The sequence below is a fragment of the Trichomycterus rosablanca genome, chromosome 5 (assembly GCF_030014385.1).
Source record: "Trichomycterus rosablanca isolate fTriRos1 chromosome 5, fTriRos1.hap1, whole genome shotgun sequence".
NCBI lineage: Eukaryota > Metazoa > Chordata > Actinopteri > Siluriformes > Trichomycteridae > Trichomycterus > Trichomycterus rosablanca.
In genome coordinates this window covers 17,928,100-17,944,324 of record NC_085992.1, presented here as the reverse complement: position 1 = coordinate 17,944,324, position 16,225 = coordinate 17,928,100, and the positions used below count along the sequence as shown (strand labels likewise).

Sequence of the window (16,225 nt, the reverse complement as noted above, 5' to 3'; positions counted from 1 at the left end):
AGATGTAGACGTGTTTGTTGCAGTTGTTGTTTTCTTTAGTTTTTTGACGTGAGAAGTGTTTTGCGCACTCTCTCACCGCGACCCTCGGTGCAAATAGCCGATTTGCTTAGCGTTCGGCTTGAGCGATAAAACATCACAAAAGGTCCACGACACGAACATCCATTTGTGTGGAATAACCATCAAATCCACTCTAAAAGCTCCACATGTATCTGTGTTTAGCTGGATTAAATTCACATGTGGTGGTTCTGCAGCTTGGGGTTCTGAATATTGGCTTCTCGGCAGAGTCGAAAAAGCTGTACATAAAAAAAGTGTAACATGGATTAATGTACTAAAAGTATGACCCAGAAACACTCAGTTTCTCTTTGTTATTACTGGTTATAAGTGCTCTGTATTGCCCAAATTCATCGGTTGTTGTTTTAGTACAAGAAGTCACTTTATTTTTCACGTTAAGTGTTGTTCGTACTGTCCGGGTCACTTTTACCACGTCATATCACAGTTCATCGCTTTAAAAACATCAGTGACTATCAGTGGCAAACTGGCTCAAAATTGAATCAGATGAACTTTTTAAATATGAAATATAATATATACACTGTGACACACCCACAGATGATGTCATGGTTCGAGCTGAATGCTTATGCAAATTAGACGATGACGTCATTTAGTGACTTTTAGGACAGCCAATAGCTACTTTCCTTACTGAGGAGTTGGCAACACTGCGGGCTAGCCTTCACTTCAAGTGTACCTCAATGAGCTTTGAGTGACGATGACTCTGTCCCAGTCCTTTTTTGGGCCACTAGACAAGACCTTCTGTTTTACATTTACATTTTCGGCATCTAGCAGATGCTCTTATCAAGAGTGACTTACAGAAGTGCTTCCAGAGTAAACATTTCCCAAGTGTAGTTTAGAGCATTAGTAATACATGTTAGTTCTCAGCCTAAGTCCTTAGTAAAGAGTTAGGTTTTTAATCATCTTTTGAAGACAGCAAGAGACTCAGATGTTCGGACAGACAGGGAAAGTTCATTCCATCATTTGGGGGTGCAAGTACAGAGAAGAGCCTTGATGCATGTCTTCCTTGAGTTCTAGGTGAAGGATCAAGGTGGGCGAGACTAGTGGCTCGGAGGTTGTGTGGAACAGTTATCTAAGGTAGTTTGGAGCTGGTCCATTTTTGGCTTTCTAGGCGAGCATCATTGTTTTAAACTGAATGCAGGCAGCTACAGGAAGCCAGTGAAGAGAACGTCATGTGGTGGATATTTGGAGATACTCTGTCAAAGCTGTCTAGCCATCAGTTTGGATATTTTTTTTTAAATGGCTCAAATCCTTCCGCTTGCTTTCTGCAGAAAAACTTGCTGTGTACAAAATCCACCCCATGGAACTGTTTTAACGAGATGACCAATGTAATTCACCTCAGCTGTCAGTGGTTTTAATAATGTGGCTGATCTATATGATATATAACTATAAATCAGCTACAGCATTAAACCACTGTCGATAGATATTTTACAGATTTAGTATTAATCCAGCTGTAAAAACAGCTGGAAGTCAGCAACGCTGCTCTGAAGTTCAGTACAAGACTTGATCTAGCTTCAAGTGCTTACTCTGCAGAATTATAGATGCTGTGCTGCCAGATTCAAGCGACCTCATCAGCATCCAAAATTGGCTAAAAACAGGAGAGATGTGCAGAGCAGACTCACTAAATAATCTGTCACATTCTGCAACACTGTCCAAGACTCCATAAAGAGAGTGAGATGAATGATGTCAAAAGCCCAATTTGCATCCAGTCATGCACTGCACGTTGTGTAGGTGAGATTAATCTCGCACAGCTCTTAAATAAATATGAACTGCTGCATCTCAGGCCTTCCAAACCAAATTAGAAGAATGCAGAAAGTATCTGGACACCTAACCACAAGCTTGCAGCCTCTACTATTCCGGGAAAGCTTTCCACAAGATTTTGGTCAGTGTCTGGAAATTTGTGACCATTTAGTCTGACTTTAATGTTTGAAGAAAGGCCTGGCTTGCAGTGAACATTCCAATTCACCCCCAAGACATTCACTAGTATTGAAGATCTATTGCACGCTCACCTATAACATGTAGTTTTTTTCTTTGAGTCTCTTTTCAACTGAGTCTTGGAGAGACATGGTAAGCTGTCCTGATCATCCATTACTTGTGTAGGTGTATCTTTCAGACCTCAGAGGCTGCAGTTGTACTGAATTTGTAACCTTTTCTTTCTATGATACAGGCACAGCTAATCTTGCTTATGTGTGGGCAGCCAGCTGGTCGCTAGTACAGCTCACAACTCTTAGTAGGCAGCATGGACAGTCAATGAGAAGGAGGCTTTATGTTTTAGCTGTGGTGACAAAGCATTCACTGCCTTTCTCCTTCCACTACTGATTGTATCTGTTTGACATGAGCATATAAATGGAAATTCTCTTATCATGGGATTGCATTATTTTGGAAACAACCATACTTTTCTACTCCTTTTTTTTATTTTATTTTTCACTGTTTTCACTGTCCTGGCTTTAGTTATTATTGTACTCTTTAATACTTGTGTTCTCCTTGCTGACCTTCTTAATTAATGACATATTTTATGTAAATACAGTGGTACCTTGTAACTCAATGTCCCCTAAACTCAAAATCTTTGAAACTCAACACCCTTCATCAAAAAATGTGTACCCTTAAAGTCAACGTGTGTGCTTTGTTCAGCGTTTGGCTTAAGCGGTGCAGTAGAACCTCAAAAGTGTGAATACAAGACGAACTTGCATTTGTGTGGAATAACCATGAATTCAGTCTGAAAGCATCCACATGTATCGGTGTTTAGCTGGATTTTCCTCACTGTTTCACTTTTTAAATTTATGTTACAGCTCAGTGTTCTTCTTTTTCAAGAGTCTAAAACGCTTAGCGTAAAAAAAAAAAAAAAAAGCTTAATGTGACTTAATGTATTAAAGGAACGACATAGAAACACTAAACTTCTTAATTATTACTGCTCATAAGTTCTCTCCACTAATTAAGAAAGATAATGAAACAGTAAAGAAGTAAAGTTAAAGTGCAGGTTTTATTGTATTTTTATATTAATAAAAATTTATATAAACTGTTTTTAACTGTATTTCAGTGTTTTTATATTATATATGTGTTACTATCAGTGTCAGAAACAACTCAATTTATATACAGTTCCACGGGACCATGGAACTCATTTACAGGTTTCCCATACATCCTTAAATACCTTTTTTTTTTTTTTTTTTTTTTTTTTTTTTTTTTACCCCTTTTTCTCCCCTTTTTAGCGCATCCAATTGTTCAATTAGCATCGTGCTTCCTCTCTGTCTATGCCGAACCCTGCCCTGACGGAGGTGATTGAAGCTAACCCGCATCCCCTCCGAAACACGAGCAGCAGCCAGATGCATCTTTGCCACCCACACATTGACGAGTTTGGCGCCACCTAGCGTTGTATGCGGAGAGACACACCCTAAGTGCACCCCCTCCCATCTCTGTGTAAGCGCCTCCAATCAGCCGGCAGAGAACGCAACCGCATTCTGACAGAGAGAGACCCACATCCGGTTATTTGTCCCACCCCCCACATGAGCAACCGGCCAATCGTTGCTCATATAGCCACTCAGCTTCGAACCGGTAAAGCAAGGCTGGATTCGATACGACGCTTCTCAGAATCCAGCCCTGGATGCAGCGCGTTTCTTTTTACCGCTGCGCCACCTGAGCGGCCCTTAAATACCTTTTAAACTCAACGCCACTCCTAGAACCAATTGACGTTGAGTTTCAAGGTACCACTGTATTCAATATTGTGCTAGCTATACATTTACTTTAACCCCTTAAGGACAAAATATTGGAGAAATATTGTTAAAAAAAAAAAGGAAAAGGGGTATGAAGATTAAGATAAAAAAATTTGATTAATCCTAGGAAAAAGTCCAGGACAAATAAAATAATATTTAAAATAGCTAAAAAGGGTTTATCTGTTTAATAGTTGTGATATGTGATGATTAGTTGTGATATACAGATCAGTGTAGTTTTATAAAAGGACTGAGATAAGTATCATTACCTGACCATTTTGCTGTCATAATAACTGTTGTAGCTTATTGATCAGTGTTTAACCAGCATTTCCTCAGTTAGCTACAGCTCCCTTACCTTACCTCGCCTTTAAGGTAGTCCAAATGGCTTTTTTTGTAAGATTCCAGCAAGCACTAGTAGAACATCAGTGTAAGGTGAAGGAGCAACCCCGCTCTGTTGGTCAAAGTAGTGGTGACACAAAGGGTCTGTTTGAAAACCTAGTGAGCTACCTTGCTGTCTACTGCCTACATAGGCAGCTGCCTAACTAGAGAGGATTCTAATAAGTCATCGACTTATGAGTCATGTTATTCGGACACGCTACTAAGACAGCAATTACAGTGATTACATCAGTTTTTGCTTACTAAGCTAACACAGTTAGCTTCATGCTATTTAAACCAATGGGATGAGGTGACACAATGTGCTAGTATGTCAACTAACATCTCCCTCAGTTTACCGAAAACGGTTAAATTGTCACTGACAAGCCCGAATTTGCAAATAAATGACACTTGTACACGTTTGCACAAATAAAAAAAATTGATGATAATTGTGTTTACATTTAAAAATAACTCTGTTTGTTGCTCCGCATTCTTTTGCCATATTTGTCTTTTTTTTTGTGAGAAGTTGTGCCGCACTGAATGCTGGGATTGCCTTCACCTCTAAGGCAGCTTCAGATGCTTCCTCATTATTCGGTCAAAATACTGTTCAAATTTAAGGTACCTTATTAGGCAGCATTTTAAGGCATCTAAGAATTCGAACAGCCCTCTTCTCTGGTGCATGCACATTAAAAGCTGTCTATGTAGTGAGCTCACTAGAGTCACACCCAAAGGGTCAAACGTTTTTGCTACTCTCAAGTTTTTAAAATTGATTACCCTTTGTAAAACTCTGTAATGTGTTTACTGTTCAAATGGTTAACTGTTTAAAATTACATTCCTACTGCTTTGTAAGTTCCATATTTATGTCAATGGTCATGATCAGGTGTCCACATATTCTGACCCTGTAGTTTACCAGTAGTTCTGAAAGTGAGTATCACCTGTTTGTAGAGATTTTTATTTGTGAATATTACATTACAAAATACTGTATATATTTAAAAAAATATCAATGTGTGGATGTGTTGGCTATCATGGGAAATCTCACCAGAACATTCTACTTCTTCTGAGGACTCTTTTCATTTATTTAAGTTTATTGTTGATACAGGGAGCATATGTTGGCTGTTCACTAGATCAAGTCATCAAGTACTGTAAACGATTAACTTATCATCTTGAGATCTACAAAATCTCTGCATAAGCAATTATAGCCTAGGACTGCAAGGTCCATCTTTTCTTGTTTTCCCAGAACATTTCTTTTTTAGATCAGTGTTATCCCAGTCTATATTCGCTCAGGCCATGTGATTGCAAAAGCTGATTTAATGAAATTCTCACATGTTGTCAAAGTATGCGCTTAGCAGGAAATGATAAAGAAGACATTGACAGGAAACCTTTCAGAGGTTTTCTGGGGGGTTTAAGTCACCAGGGCTTTACTTAGAAAATTAGATTAACTTCTGTTGGAGTGAATAGTGTGGAGACTGAATTTCTAAATGGGCAGCAAATGTATGTTAATTATTTTTTTATCTCTTGGTGGGCTTCTTCTCATTGTTTGTTTTTACTTCTGTTTCAGGCCTTTCCATGCATATCGACAGGAATCTATGGTAAGTGGACCTACTTTTATAAATATATTAGGGTGTGGGTGGTGGAGGTAAAAGCATGTCTTTAAATGTTAGACATGTGTAAGTGAAAATGTATTTGGTCTTTCTGCTTAAAAAATACAACCCCAAATCAGAAAAATTGGAACAGTATGGAAAATGCAAATAATAATGCAGTGTTCCTTACATTTACTTTGACTTTTATTTGGTTGCAGACAGTTTAAACCCAAGATACTTAATGTTTTATCTGCTCAACTTCATTTCATTTGTTAATATACATCCATTCCTGCATTTTAGGCCTGCAACACATTCCAAAAAAAGTTGGGACTGGGGCAATTTAGGGCTAGTAATGAGTTGAAAAAAACTAAATAATGATGTAATTCCAAACAGGTGATGTCAACAGGTGATTGTAATCATGGTTTGGTACAAAAGCAGCATCCAGGAAAGGCTGAGTCTTTGATGAGAAAAGATGATCATAGGATCTCCAGTTTGTCAACAAATGTGTAAGAAAATGATTGAAATGTTTAAAAACAATGTAACTCAAAGAAAGATTGGAAGGGATTTGCATATTTCTCCCTCTACAGTGCATAATATCATTACACGATTCAAGGAATCAGGAGGAATTTCAGTGTGTAAAGGCCACGGGCGCAAGCTTAAGCTGAACGCCCGTGATCTTTGATCCCTCAGACGGCACTGCATCAAGAACCGCCACTCAACAATAGCTGATATAACCACATGGGCAAGGGATTACTTTGGCAAACCTTTGTCAAGCACTACAATACAGAGTTACATGCACAAATGCCTCTTAAAACTTTACTGTGCAAAAAATAAAGCCTTATATTAACCATGTCCAGAAGCGTCGTTGACTTCTTTAGGTTCGGAGGCATCTAGGATGGACCATCACACAGTGGAAATGTGTATTGTGGTCAAATGAATCAGCATTCCAGGTCTTTTTTGGAAAAAATGGACACTGTGTGCTCTGGACCAAATACATCCAAGGCATGGCTGCGGAAGAAGAGGGTACAGGTACTGGACTGACCTGTTTGCAACGTGTTTGCAGGAAGAATGGGACAAAATAAAAGCTGAAACACTAAATCACTTGGTATCCTCAGTGCCAAAACGTCTTTTAAGTGTGGTGAAAAGGAATGGCAACAGGGGTAAATGCTTTACTGTCCCAACGTTTTTTGGAATGTTTCAGACCTGAAATGTAGGAATGGATGTTTATTAATAAATTAAATGACGTTGAGCAGATAAAACATGAAATATCTCAGGGTTATTCTGTCTGCAATGAAATAAAAGTCAAAGTAAATGTAAGAAACTGTGTTTTTTTTTTTTTGTTGTTATTTGCATTGTCTACGCTGTCCCAACTTTTTCTGATTTGGCGTTGTAGAATGTATTCTTTAAGTATGTGATTTTGGACGCAGTTATCGTCTCAAAAAAAAAGAAGGAAAAAAAAAAACTTCTTTAATATTACAAGAAAGAAGCCTTGAGAGGAACCAGACTCAACAGGGAACCCATCATTCTTGGGTGGCCTGGAGAATAATTTGAATGAAACATCCCAGATCAAGTAAGTCATCATAGATTTTAGAGCACACAGTGGGGGCCTCGCTCCCTTAATCATCAAAAGAAGAAGAAGTGCAGACAATTTCCGTCTATAAGTTTCTGGGAATCCACATCACACAGGAACACACGTGGACCACAGACACCACTGCTGAGGTCAAAAAAGTTCAACATTGGCTGCATAGCTTTTGGTGGTCTTCTGTCACTACGCATACTAATATACCGTATCAAAACATGGTTTACCAACTGCACAGTAGCAGACTCTCCAGAGGGTAATACACACTGCCCAAAAAATAATTAGATGGCCCTTGCCCGCACTAGAGGACATCTTCAGAACCTGCTGCCTAAACAGAGCCAGAATGATTCTGATGGATGCGACTCACCCTGAAAACAATCTTTTCTCTCCTGCTTGTGTCTGGAAGGCATTATAGGGCTTTAAGGACACACACCTCCAGACTGAAAAACAGTTTTTCCTTGGAAAAAAAAAAACACGCTAGCACACCAGAGCTGACATCTCGAGCTCGCTGGTTCGAAACTCAGGTCTGCCATCCGGCAGGCTGGGTGCCTACACGAACAACAATTAGCTGTTCAAGGGGGGTGCCGAACGGGACCTCATAACTGATGCAATAACGATCTCTGCTGGCTGATTGATGGCGCCTGCCATCCAGGAGTTGAGGGATAATTAGGATCAGGGAGGGTGTGTCTCTTCATACACAAAGCTGATCCACATATGAACTCGCCTCATGCAGGTGAAAAGATGCAGCTGGCTACTGCACACGTGTCAGAGGGGGGCGTGTGTCAGTCTCGGCTCTCCTAAACCAGGGTGGAGATCAGTATTAGTAGAGAGGAAGCGTAATGCATATGTTATAAGATTCAATAGTTCTTTTAGTTGTTCAATGACTACCACTGTTATAATGGGGAATATTTAAACTGAACCTGTCTTATATCATGTGAAGCCAGCAGGCATTTCTTGTAGCACTTGTGGCATTTTGTTGTATTTAATATACAAGGGGATCTTCAAAAAGTTTCCGCACTTTTATATTTTGGTTGGAAATGGTGAGGGTGGGTGGAGTAGTAATCGGTCGTGTCTGAGAGACTGAGAGAGAGCTTATAGTCCGGATTTAGCGCCATCTGATTTCCACCTTTTTGGACCGCTCAAAGAAGCTTTAAGGGGAAGAAGATTTTCATGTGGTGATGATGTGAAAGCAGTGGTGCATCAGTGGCTACAGCCTCAACCAAAAACATTTTATTGCTGATAGCATTGAAAAGTTGGTGCGATGCTGGGAAAAATGCATCAAATTGTGACTATGTGAATAAGTGATGTCATGGCAATACATGTCATGGTCGTACATGGCAATAAAGGCATTCATTTATTCATTCATTCATCATTCTGGTACACATACCTGATTTTGGCACAGTTTTTAAACTCTATGTCCTTCCTGACGCAACCCTCCTTATTATTATTTTTTTTTAATCCAGGCTTGGGACCAGCACTGATGGCTCACTGACAAGTGCACCTCCCAATAGCTAGGCTGTTCTGTTCCATTTCAAACATAGCAAATTGTGTCTAACACTCGACCGGCTAATATTATACTATTATATTAGAGTATACAGTAATATTTTTAATGTTTGTGCATATTACCAACTTCATTTTTATAGTTTTCATAGATATGGCTCTGTCCCAATCCACATTGAAGTTTGCCATTAATATGAGAAAAGAATTAAGTAGCAATGCACATCTGTTCTCACAGATGCCAAAACATTTCCATGTAATTGTAGCCTAAACATACATTTTGCAATGATGTCGCAGCTTAGCAAATATGATACTCAAAAGAAATTCAATCTGCTTAAAATGCGTAATTGCTTTTATTTCACTCTTAATTAGCATAAAAGTGACAAAAATAACTACACATTTTGCTTAGCTGAATTATCTTATGCTAAGTTCACACTACACAACTTTCCAAGTGGTCAGATCGCTGTACAGATCACACTACACAACTGGATCTCTTGCAATCAGGTGTTGGTTTTTACACTACACGATTGATCGGCGATAGGGGGCCACACATTACACAATCTATCACCAGGAGGAATCTCAAATGAGTCTGGTCTCCCAAACTAAGTTTTGTCACGAAAACATATGCACGAAGAGATGAGGGGTTTAATGATGCCATGTCCAAAAATGCACGTCAACAATAAGTGAGCGATCAAAGTTGTTTGATATGCAGCGTAAAAGCAAGTAGGAAAAATAAATGAATTCAAGTGGATTGGGCAACACGACCAGCAGTAATTGTTTGTTCTGTAGTTAGTTGGAGGTTAAGAAATATTTTTTTGCAGTGCATTGTTGGTATTATGGTTTGGCGTGGACGATAAGATCACAAATACTGTTAAGCTTGTGTGTGTACTGATGTATTCTGATAGAAACAATATTATGCCCCTGTCCCATGTTTTTACACTTCTTCCCTGGGTTTCCCCTCACCCTGTATCCTGCGTTCTCATTGGCTGTATTTTTTTTTGTTTGTTTGTTTATGAATTTTCTCCCCTTTTTCTCCCTTTTAGAGCATCCAATTGCCCGATTGTGTTATGCTTCCTCTCCACCAATGCTGATCCCTGCTCTGATGGGGGAAAACGAAGCTAACCCACGCCCCCTCCGACCCGTGGGCAGCATGCCGTATGCATCTTATTACCTACACTTTGACCAGTGCAGTGCAGCTCAGCGTTGTGTACGGAGAGACACACCCTGAGAGCACTCTTTTCTCATCTCTGTGCAGTAGCCATCAATCAGCCAGCAGAGGTCATAATTGCACCACTCATGGGAGAGAGACCCCATCCGGCTTAGTACTGCCCATATCTGAACAACAGGCCAATCGTTGTTCATGTGGCTGCTCAGCCTTAGCTGGCAGGCAGAGCTGAGATTCGATACGATGTATTTGAGATCCCAGCTCTGGTTCCAGCATGTGTTTTTATCGCTGCGCCACCTGAGCGGCCTCATTGGCTATAGTTTGACATAACACTCGCTGCCACTCGCAACCTTCTCGCAATGCCACTCCGATCAAGTTGTTGAACAGTTTACACACAGCGATCGAGAGCCGAGTTTCGATCCCTGAGCGAACGCCGAGTTGCCTCCGAGCTGCCACATCTAGAGGCGACCTGTCTGCGATCGAAAATCAGGGCAAAAATTGTGTCATGTAAACTACGCATTAACAGTAATGTTTAAAGTTAAAATTAATGACTTGCTAATAATAGTTATGTATTATTATTATGAAAGTAATTTATAGTTTGTTTACCTTTTATAATGTGCTAGTCAACAATACACATATTTGACATTTGAAGTTTGGTGTGGAGAAACAGTGAATTGGACAAAGCCCTGACCTAATACCCAGTCAATGACGAATGCTAGTCAGGCCTTCTTGACCAATGTCTTGATCTCTTGAGTGCTCTTTTGACAGATTTGGCACTGTTTCACTGAAACACTTCAAAATCTTGCAGTAATCTACAGCAGCACCCACACAAATCTCCAAATCTTGTGAAAAGCCTTCTCAGAAAAACAAATTAGGACCCCATAGTTTTAAAACAGGGTGTCCAACAAGCTTATGGTCAGGTGTCCTCATTCTTTTGGCCATATAGTGTATATTTTGGATGTATGCAGAATTGTTGTATACACTGATCAGCCATAACATTAAAACCAACTTCTTGTTTCTACACTCACTGTCCATTTTATCAGCTCTATTTACCATATAGAAGCACTTTGTTGTTCTACAATTACTGACTGTAGTCCATCTGTTTCTCTACATACTTTTTTAGCCTGCTTTCACCCTGTTCTTCAATGGTCAGGACCCCCACAGGGCCACCACAGAGCAGGTATTATTTAGATGGTGGATCATTCTCAGCACTGCAGTGACAATGACATGGTGGTGGTGTGTTAGTGTGTGTTGTGCTGGTATGAGTGGATCAGACACAGCAGCACTGCTGGAGTTTTAAAATACCGTGTCCACTCACTGTCCACTGTATTAGACACTCCTATCTAGTTGGTTCACCTTGTGATAGGTAGATGTAAAGTCAGAGATGATCGCTCATCTATTGCAGCTGGTTGAGTTGGTCATCTTCTAGACCTTCATCAGTGGTCACAGGACGCTGCCCACGGGGCGCTGTGGGCTGGATATTTTTGGTTGGTGGACTATTCTCAGTCCAGCAGTGACGGTGAGGTGTTTAAAAACTCCATCAGCACTGCTGTGTCTGATCCACTCATACCAGCACAACACACACTAACACACCACCATCATGTCAGTGTCACTGCAGTGCTGAGAATGAACCACCACCTAAATAATACCTGCTCTGTAGTGACCAGTGAAGAACAGCATGAAAGGCGGCTAACAAAGCATGCAGAGAAACAGATGGAGTACAGTCAGTAATTGTAGAACTACAAAGTGCTTCTATATGGTAAGATAACATGGATAGTGAGTGTAGAAACAAGGAGGTGGTTTTAATGTTATTTATTATACAATTCTGTTTATATTCCAAATTCTAAAGTACTAAAGTGCACTCATTAAACATATAATTGCAAGTAGAGACACTTAATTGTCGTCAGAGCTCTGCCTTTAGCAGGCATATATTTGCATAATTTGTTTCTTCCCCAGTGCCTCTTTTTCCCTCTCACTCTTCATCCAAAATCAGACGTTTCCCCAGTTCCCCAGACTTTAAAAGTCTGGCCCATTGAGACCTTGAAATTTAGAATTTTATTGCAACACCTTGAAATATGAATAAACTCAGTGGAGTTTGACATTAGCAATATCTACGTGGATGAAAAATCAGCCAGGGCTCCCCTCAGAAAGAACGCATAGAGAAAAATGAAATTTAATAAACTCGAATCTTGAGTGCCTACAGTGATCTACATGCATCCAAGAGTGCCTACACTGCAAAACTCAAGCATCATATTAGCATCTAATACTGGCTCCAAACTAACTACTGAGATACGTAGAGCAATTCCTAAACAATGTGTCCCTAGACAATAGCAAAAGTATGAGGACAGGAATTTTAGCTACACCTATTCCTAGCCTCTATCTTTGGGCAGTTGTATGGAAAAAAAGTCATTTGCCTGTTCCTGTTCAGATGATTTTGGCCTAACTAATCCTGACCAGTGTCATGAATCAACCCTTTGAACACCTTTGGGATGCATTGGAATCGACGAGGCATAAAATTATGACCACATTCAGGTAAAGTGAATAACACTGATTATCTCTTCATCACGGCACCTGTTAGTGGGTGGGATATATTAGGCATCAAGTGAAAATGTTATCCTCAAAGTTGGTGTGTTAGAAGCAGGAAAAATAGGCAAGCGTAAGGATTTGAGTGAGTTTGACAAGGGCCAAATTGTGATGGCTAGATGACTGGGTCAGAGCATCTCCAAAACTGCAGCTCTTGTGGGGTGTTCCCAGTCTGCAGTGGTCAGTATCTATCAAAAGTGGTCCAAAGAAGGAACAGTGGTAAACCGGTGACAGGGTTATGGGCGACCAAGGCTCATTGATGCACGTGGGGAGCAAAGGCTGGCCCGTGTGGTCCGATCCAACAGACGAGCTACTGTAGCTCAAATTGTTGAAGAAGTTAATGCTGGTTCTGATAGAAAGGTGTCAGAATACACAGTGCATCACAGTTTGTTGCGTATGGGGCTGCATAGCCGCAGACCAGTCAGGGTGCCCATGCTGACCCCTGTTCACCGCCGAAAGCGCCAACAATGGGCACATGAGCATCAGAACTGGACCACGGAGCAATGGAAGCAGGTGGCCTGGTCTGATGAATCACGTTTTCTTTTACATCACGTGGATGGCTGGGTGCATGTGCGCGTCGCTTTACTGTGGAACACATGGCACCAGGATGCACTATGGGAAGAAGGCAAGCCAGCAGAGGCAGTGTGATGCTTCGGTAAATGTTCTGCTGGGAAACCTTGGGTCCTGCCATCCATGTGGATGTTACTTTGACACGTACCACCTACCTAAGCATTGTTGCAGGCCATGTACACCCTTTCATGGAATCGGTAATCGGTTTTGGCAGCAAAAGGGGGACCAACACAACATTAGGAAGGCGGTCATAATGGTATGCCTTGTCGTTATATATATATATATATATATATATATATATATATATATATATGTGTGTGTGTGTGTGTGTGTGTGTGTGTGTGTTTTGTTTATTGGGAATAGAAAAAAAATATCTGGACAGCTAAGTAGTAAAGTGCAGAATTTATTCAGCTCATAGGGCTTTAGACGCCGCACCAGCAAGCTTTTAACTTCAAGCGTTTTGCCCATACCTCACGACATGCCTGCCACTGCTTGCTTGATAAATAAACATGCTTATCGCCATCCTCGGCACGCTCTCTCCAAAGACTCATTAATTGTGGAGATAGTTGCAGCGAGAGAAAGCCACTACAAAAACCAACAAAAAAAAGCTCAGGGAGCAGGATGATCAAAGGCCTAATAACCTGGAATGCGTCCCTCTGGCACGCTTCCTCTCTAATCCCGATTTGTCTTCCTTCAGTCATCGCTGGCTCTGCTGGGCCATTCGTGCCAGTTTAACATATAAAGATGAAAAGTCCCTGTTCTAGTATTTAAAGCTGGCAGTCAGGAGATTATTCGTAGGAAAATTCCACCCGTTTTTTCATTGCTGATAGGGCTGAGGAATTTTAACTCAAAAGCTAATGCTAATCAAAAGCAGAAGCTTATTTTTATTATTATTTATTTATTGCAAAACAGTGCAAATTTTAACATAAACTCCAGTAACCCTCCTTTCCAATAAATAAGTAAATAAAGAATGGCATAATATTGCCAAAACTACAGTATTTGGCTACCTGATTGTGAGCTTTTTGGACATCCCATTCGAAATCCACTATAACAAAGTGCAATGCTTCTAAGAAAACTATCTCCAAGATTTTGGAAGGTGTCTGTGGGAATTTGTGCCCATTCAGTCAAAAGAACATTGATAAGAGTGGGTACTGATGTTGGAATGAAAGTCCTACATCATTCCAAAGTTGTCCAAGAAGAATCCACCACACCAAACACTTCGAATCATGTCTTTGTAAGATTGGCGTTGTGCTGTCATGCCAGAACAGGAAAGGCCTTTTTCCAAATTAGTGCCACAAAGTATGGGTGAAGAATCGTGGAGAAAACTCAAGAATTCAGAACAATGTCCACATGTTTTTGGCCATAATTTCGGCATATATAATTGCCATGTATAGCTAGCTATATGTTGGGCGAGTGTTGACAGCCATATCTCACACATCGCTTTCTTACACTGCATGAAAAAAGGAGACAAGGAGAGAAATGTCTCTGATGACGAATGAGTTGGGGTCAGAGAGAAAAATGACTCCTCATTCTGTGCTGGCAGTCCAATCTTTCAGTCCAGCCCATTAGCAGAGGTAGAGTTTCCCTTGGCCTGGCTTTCACCAGCGGTACCACCTATAAACAAACTAGGCCGGATGATATGATATAGATTATTAAGTGCACTGTCTGAAACCCATCCATCACAGGTCCATGACCCAGGTTCAAATGGATTATTTCATTCCGAGGTGGATAGACACCTCTCTGTGTCTTACAAGATCACTATTGATAGTAGAGCAGGAATTGAACCTTAGATGCAGCTAGCAGTCTTGTATTTTTGTATTACAATCTCATGTAGCATCTCTTTGATTATGTATTTAGCTATAAAAGACAAAACCACAGAAGAACATACAAACCTCAATTTGAAAATTAGTAAATAAATAAATTAATTAAAGAATGGTAATTAGATAGATACGTCAACTGGAAGATAGTGAAATGGAATCTCTTTAATATCACGCAGTGTATGTGTTCTTGACACATTCTTTGTAAAAGGAGCTAGTATTACAAAGTGGTTGCTGTCGTGTTACAGGTGGTTGCTAGGGTGTTGGGGGCTTGCTTTGGTGTTTTCTGGAGATTGCTCTGGTGTCCTAGGTGGTTGCTAGGGTGTTCCTGGTGGTTACTAGGTTGTTGCTAAGCTTTGCTAGAAAACTAGACTGTTGCTAGTTAGGATGTTAACAACCAATTAGAGACATATTTTATTATCCAGATTAGTGAAGAAAGTGAAACTTAACATTTTGAATAACTCAATAGTAATATAATAATTAATTGAATAACTTAGGAAGGGTTGACCATATATTTCTGGCCATATATTGTACTAACATGCTAAATTGCATGTATTGGTACTCACACTATCAGTAACATTGTTACAGTTGTCTGGGGTTTGAGACAAAAAGGGTTGCCCCCTCCATCACATGTTGATTGGGCATGTATAGTTGTTCAGTAAGGAAGGAGGGGCACAGGGGTGGCGAAGCAGACTAATATGCTAGCCTTCCGCTGTGTTGGGATTGAGCCTGCAGCCCTACTTAGCCAGTGTACAAGGAAATTGAGCATATCCAAATTGGGACAATGGCAAAAAGTGGTGGAGGGAAGTAGGTAAGTAATACAATTAAGTGAGTATATAAGTATATAAATTCAGGTGGCTTTATTGAATTTCTAGAAATTAGATAACAGCTTTAATCTGATTGAAGATATTCGAGTTTGCTCCTTACATGACCACTTAAATAATCAGATAACTCCTGAAATTTGATAATGACTACATTACTTGTGTTTACTGGTAAATACACCAATCCGACATAACATTATGACCGCTTTCCTAATATTGTGTTGGTCCCCCTTTTGCTGCCAAACAGCTTTGACCCGTCGAGACATGAACTTCGCTAGACCCCTGAAGGTGTGCTGTGCTATCTGGCACCAAGATGTTAGCAGCAGATCCTTTAACTCCTGTAAGTTGCGAGGTGGGCACTGATGGTCTGTAATGACAAAAATAGTAACGCACAGTAACTTGGATAAGTAACTTTAATGTGATTACTGGATTGGAAATAGTAACGCGTTAGATTACTCGTTACTGAAAAAT

The 16,225-nt window shown here is 40.3% G+C and overlaps 1 protein-coding gene across 4 annotated transcripts in view; it reads left to right on the top strand.

Moving 5' to 3' along the window:
* Positions 1–16,225, top strand: part of macrod2 (mono-ADP ribosylhydrolase 2) — a 1,284,034-nt gene that overhangs the window by 989,924 nt on the left and 277,885 nt on the right. For all 4 annotated transcript variants that reach the window (XM_062994956.1, XM_062994957.1, XM_062994958.1 and 1 more), the window contains exon 7: positions 5,701–5,731. In XM_062994956.1, the coding sequence (XP_062851026.1) occupies positions 5,701–5,731 (31 nt within the window). The remainder of the gene's footprint in view (positions 1–5,700; positions 5,732–16,225) is intronic.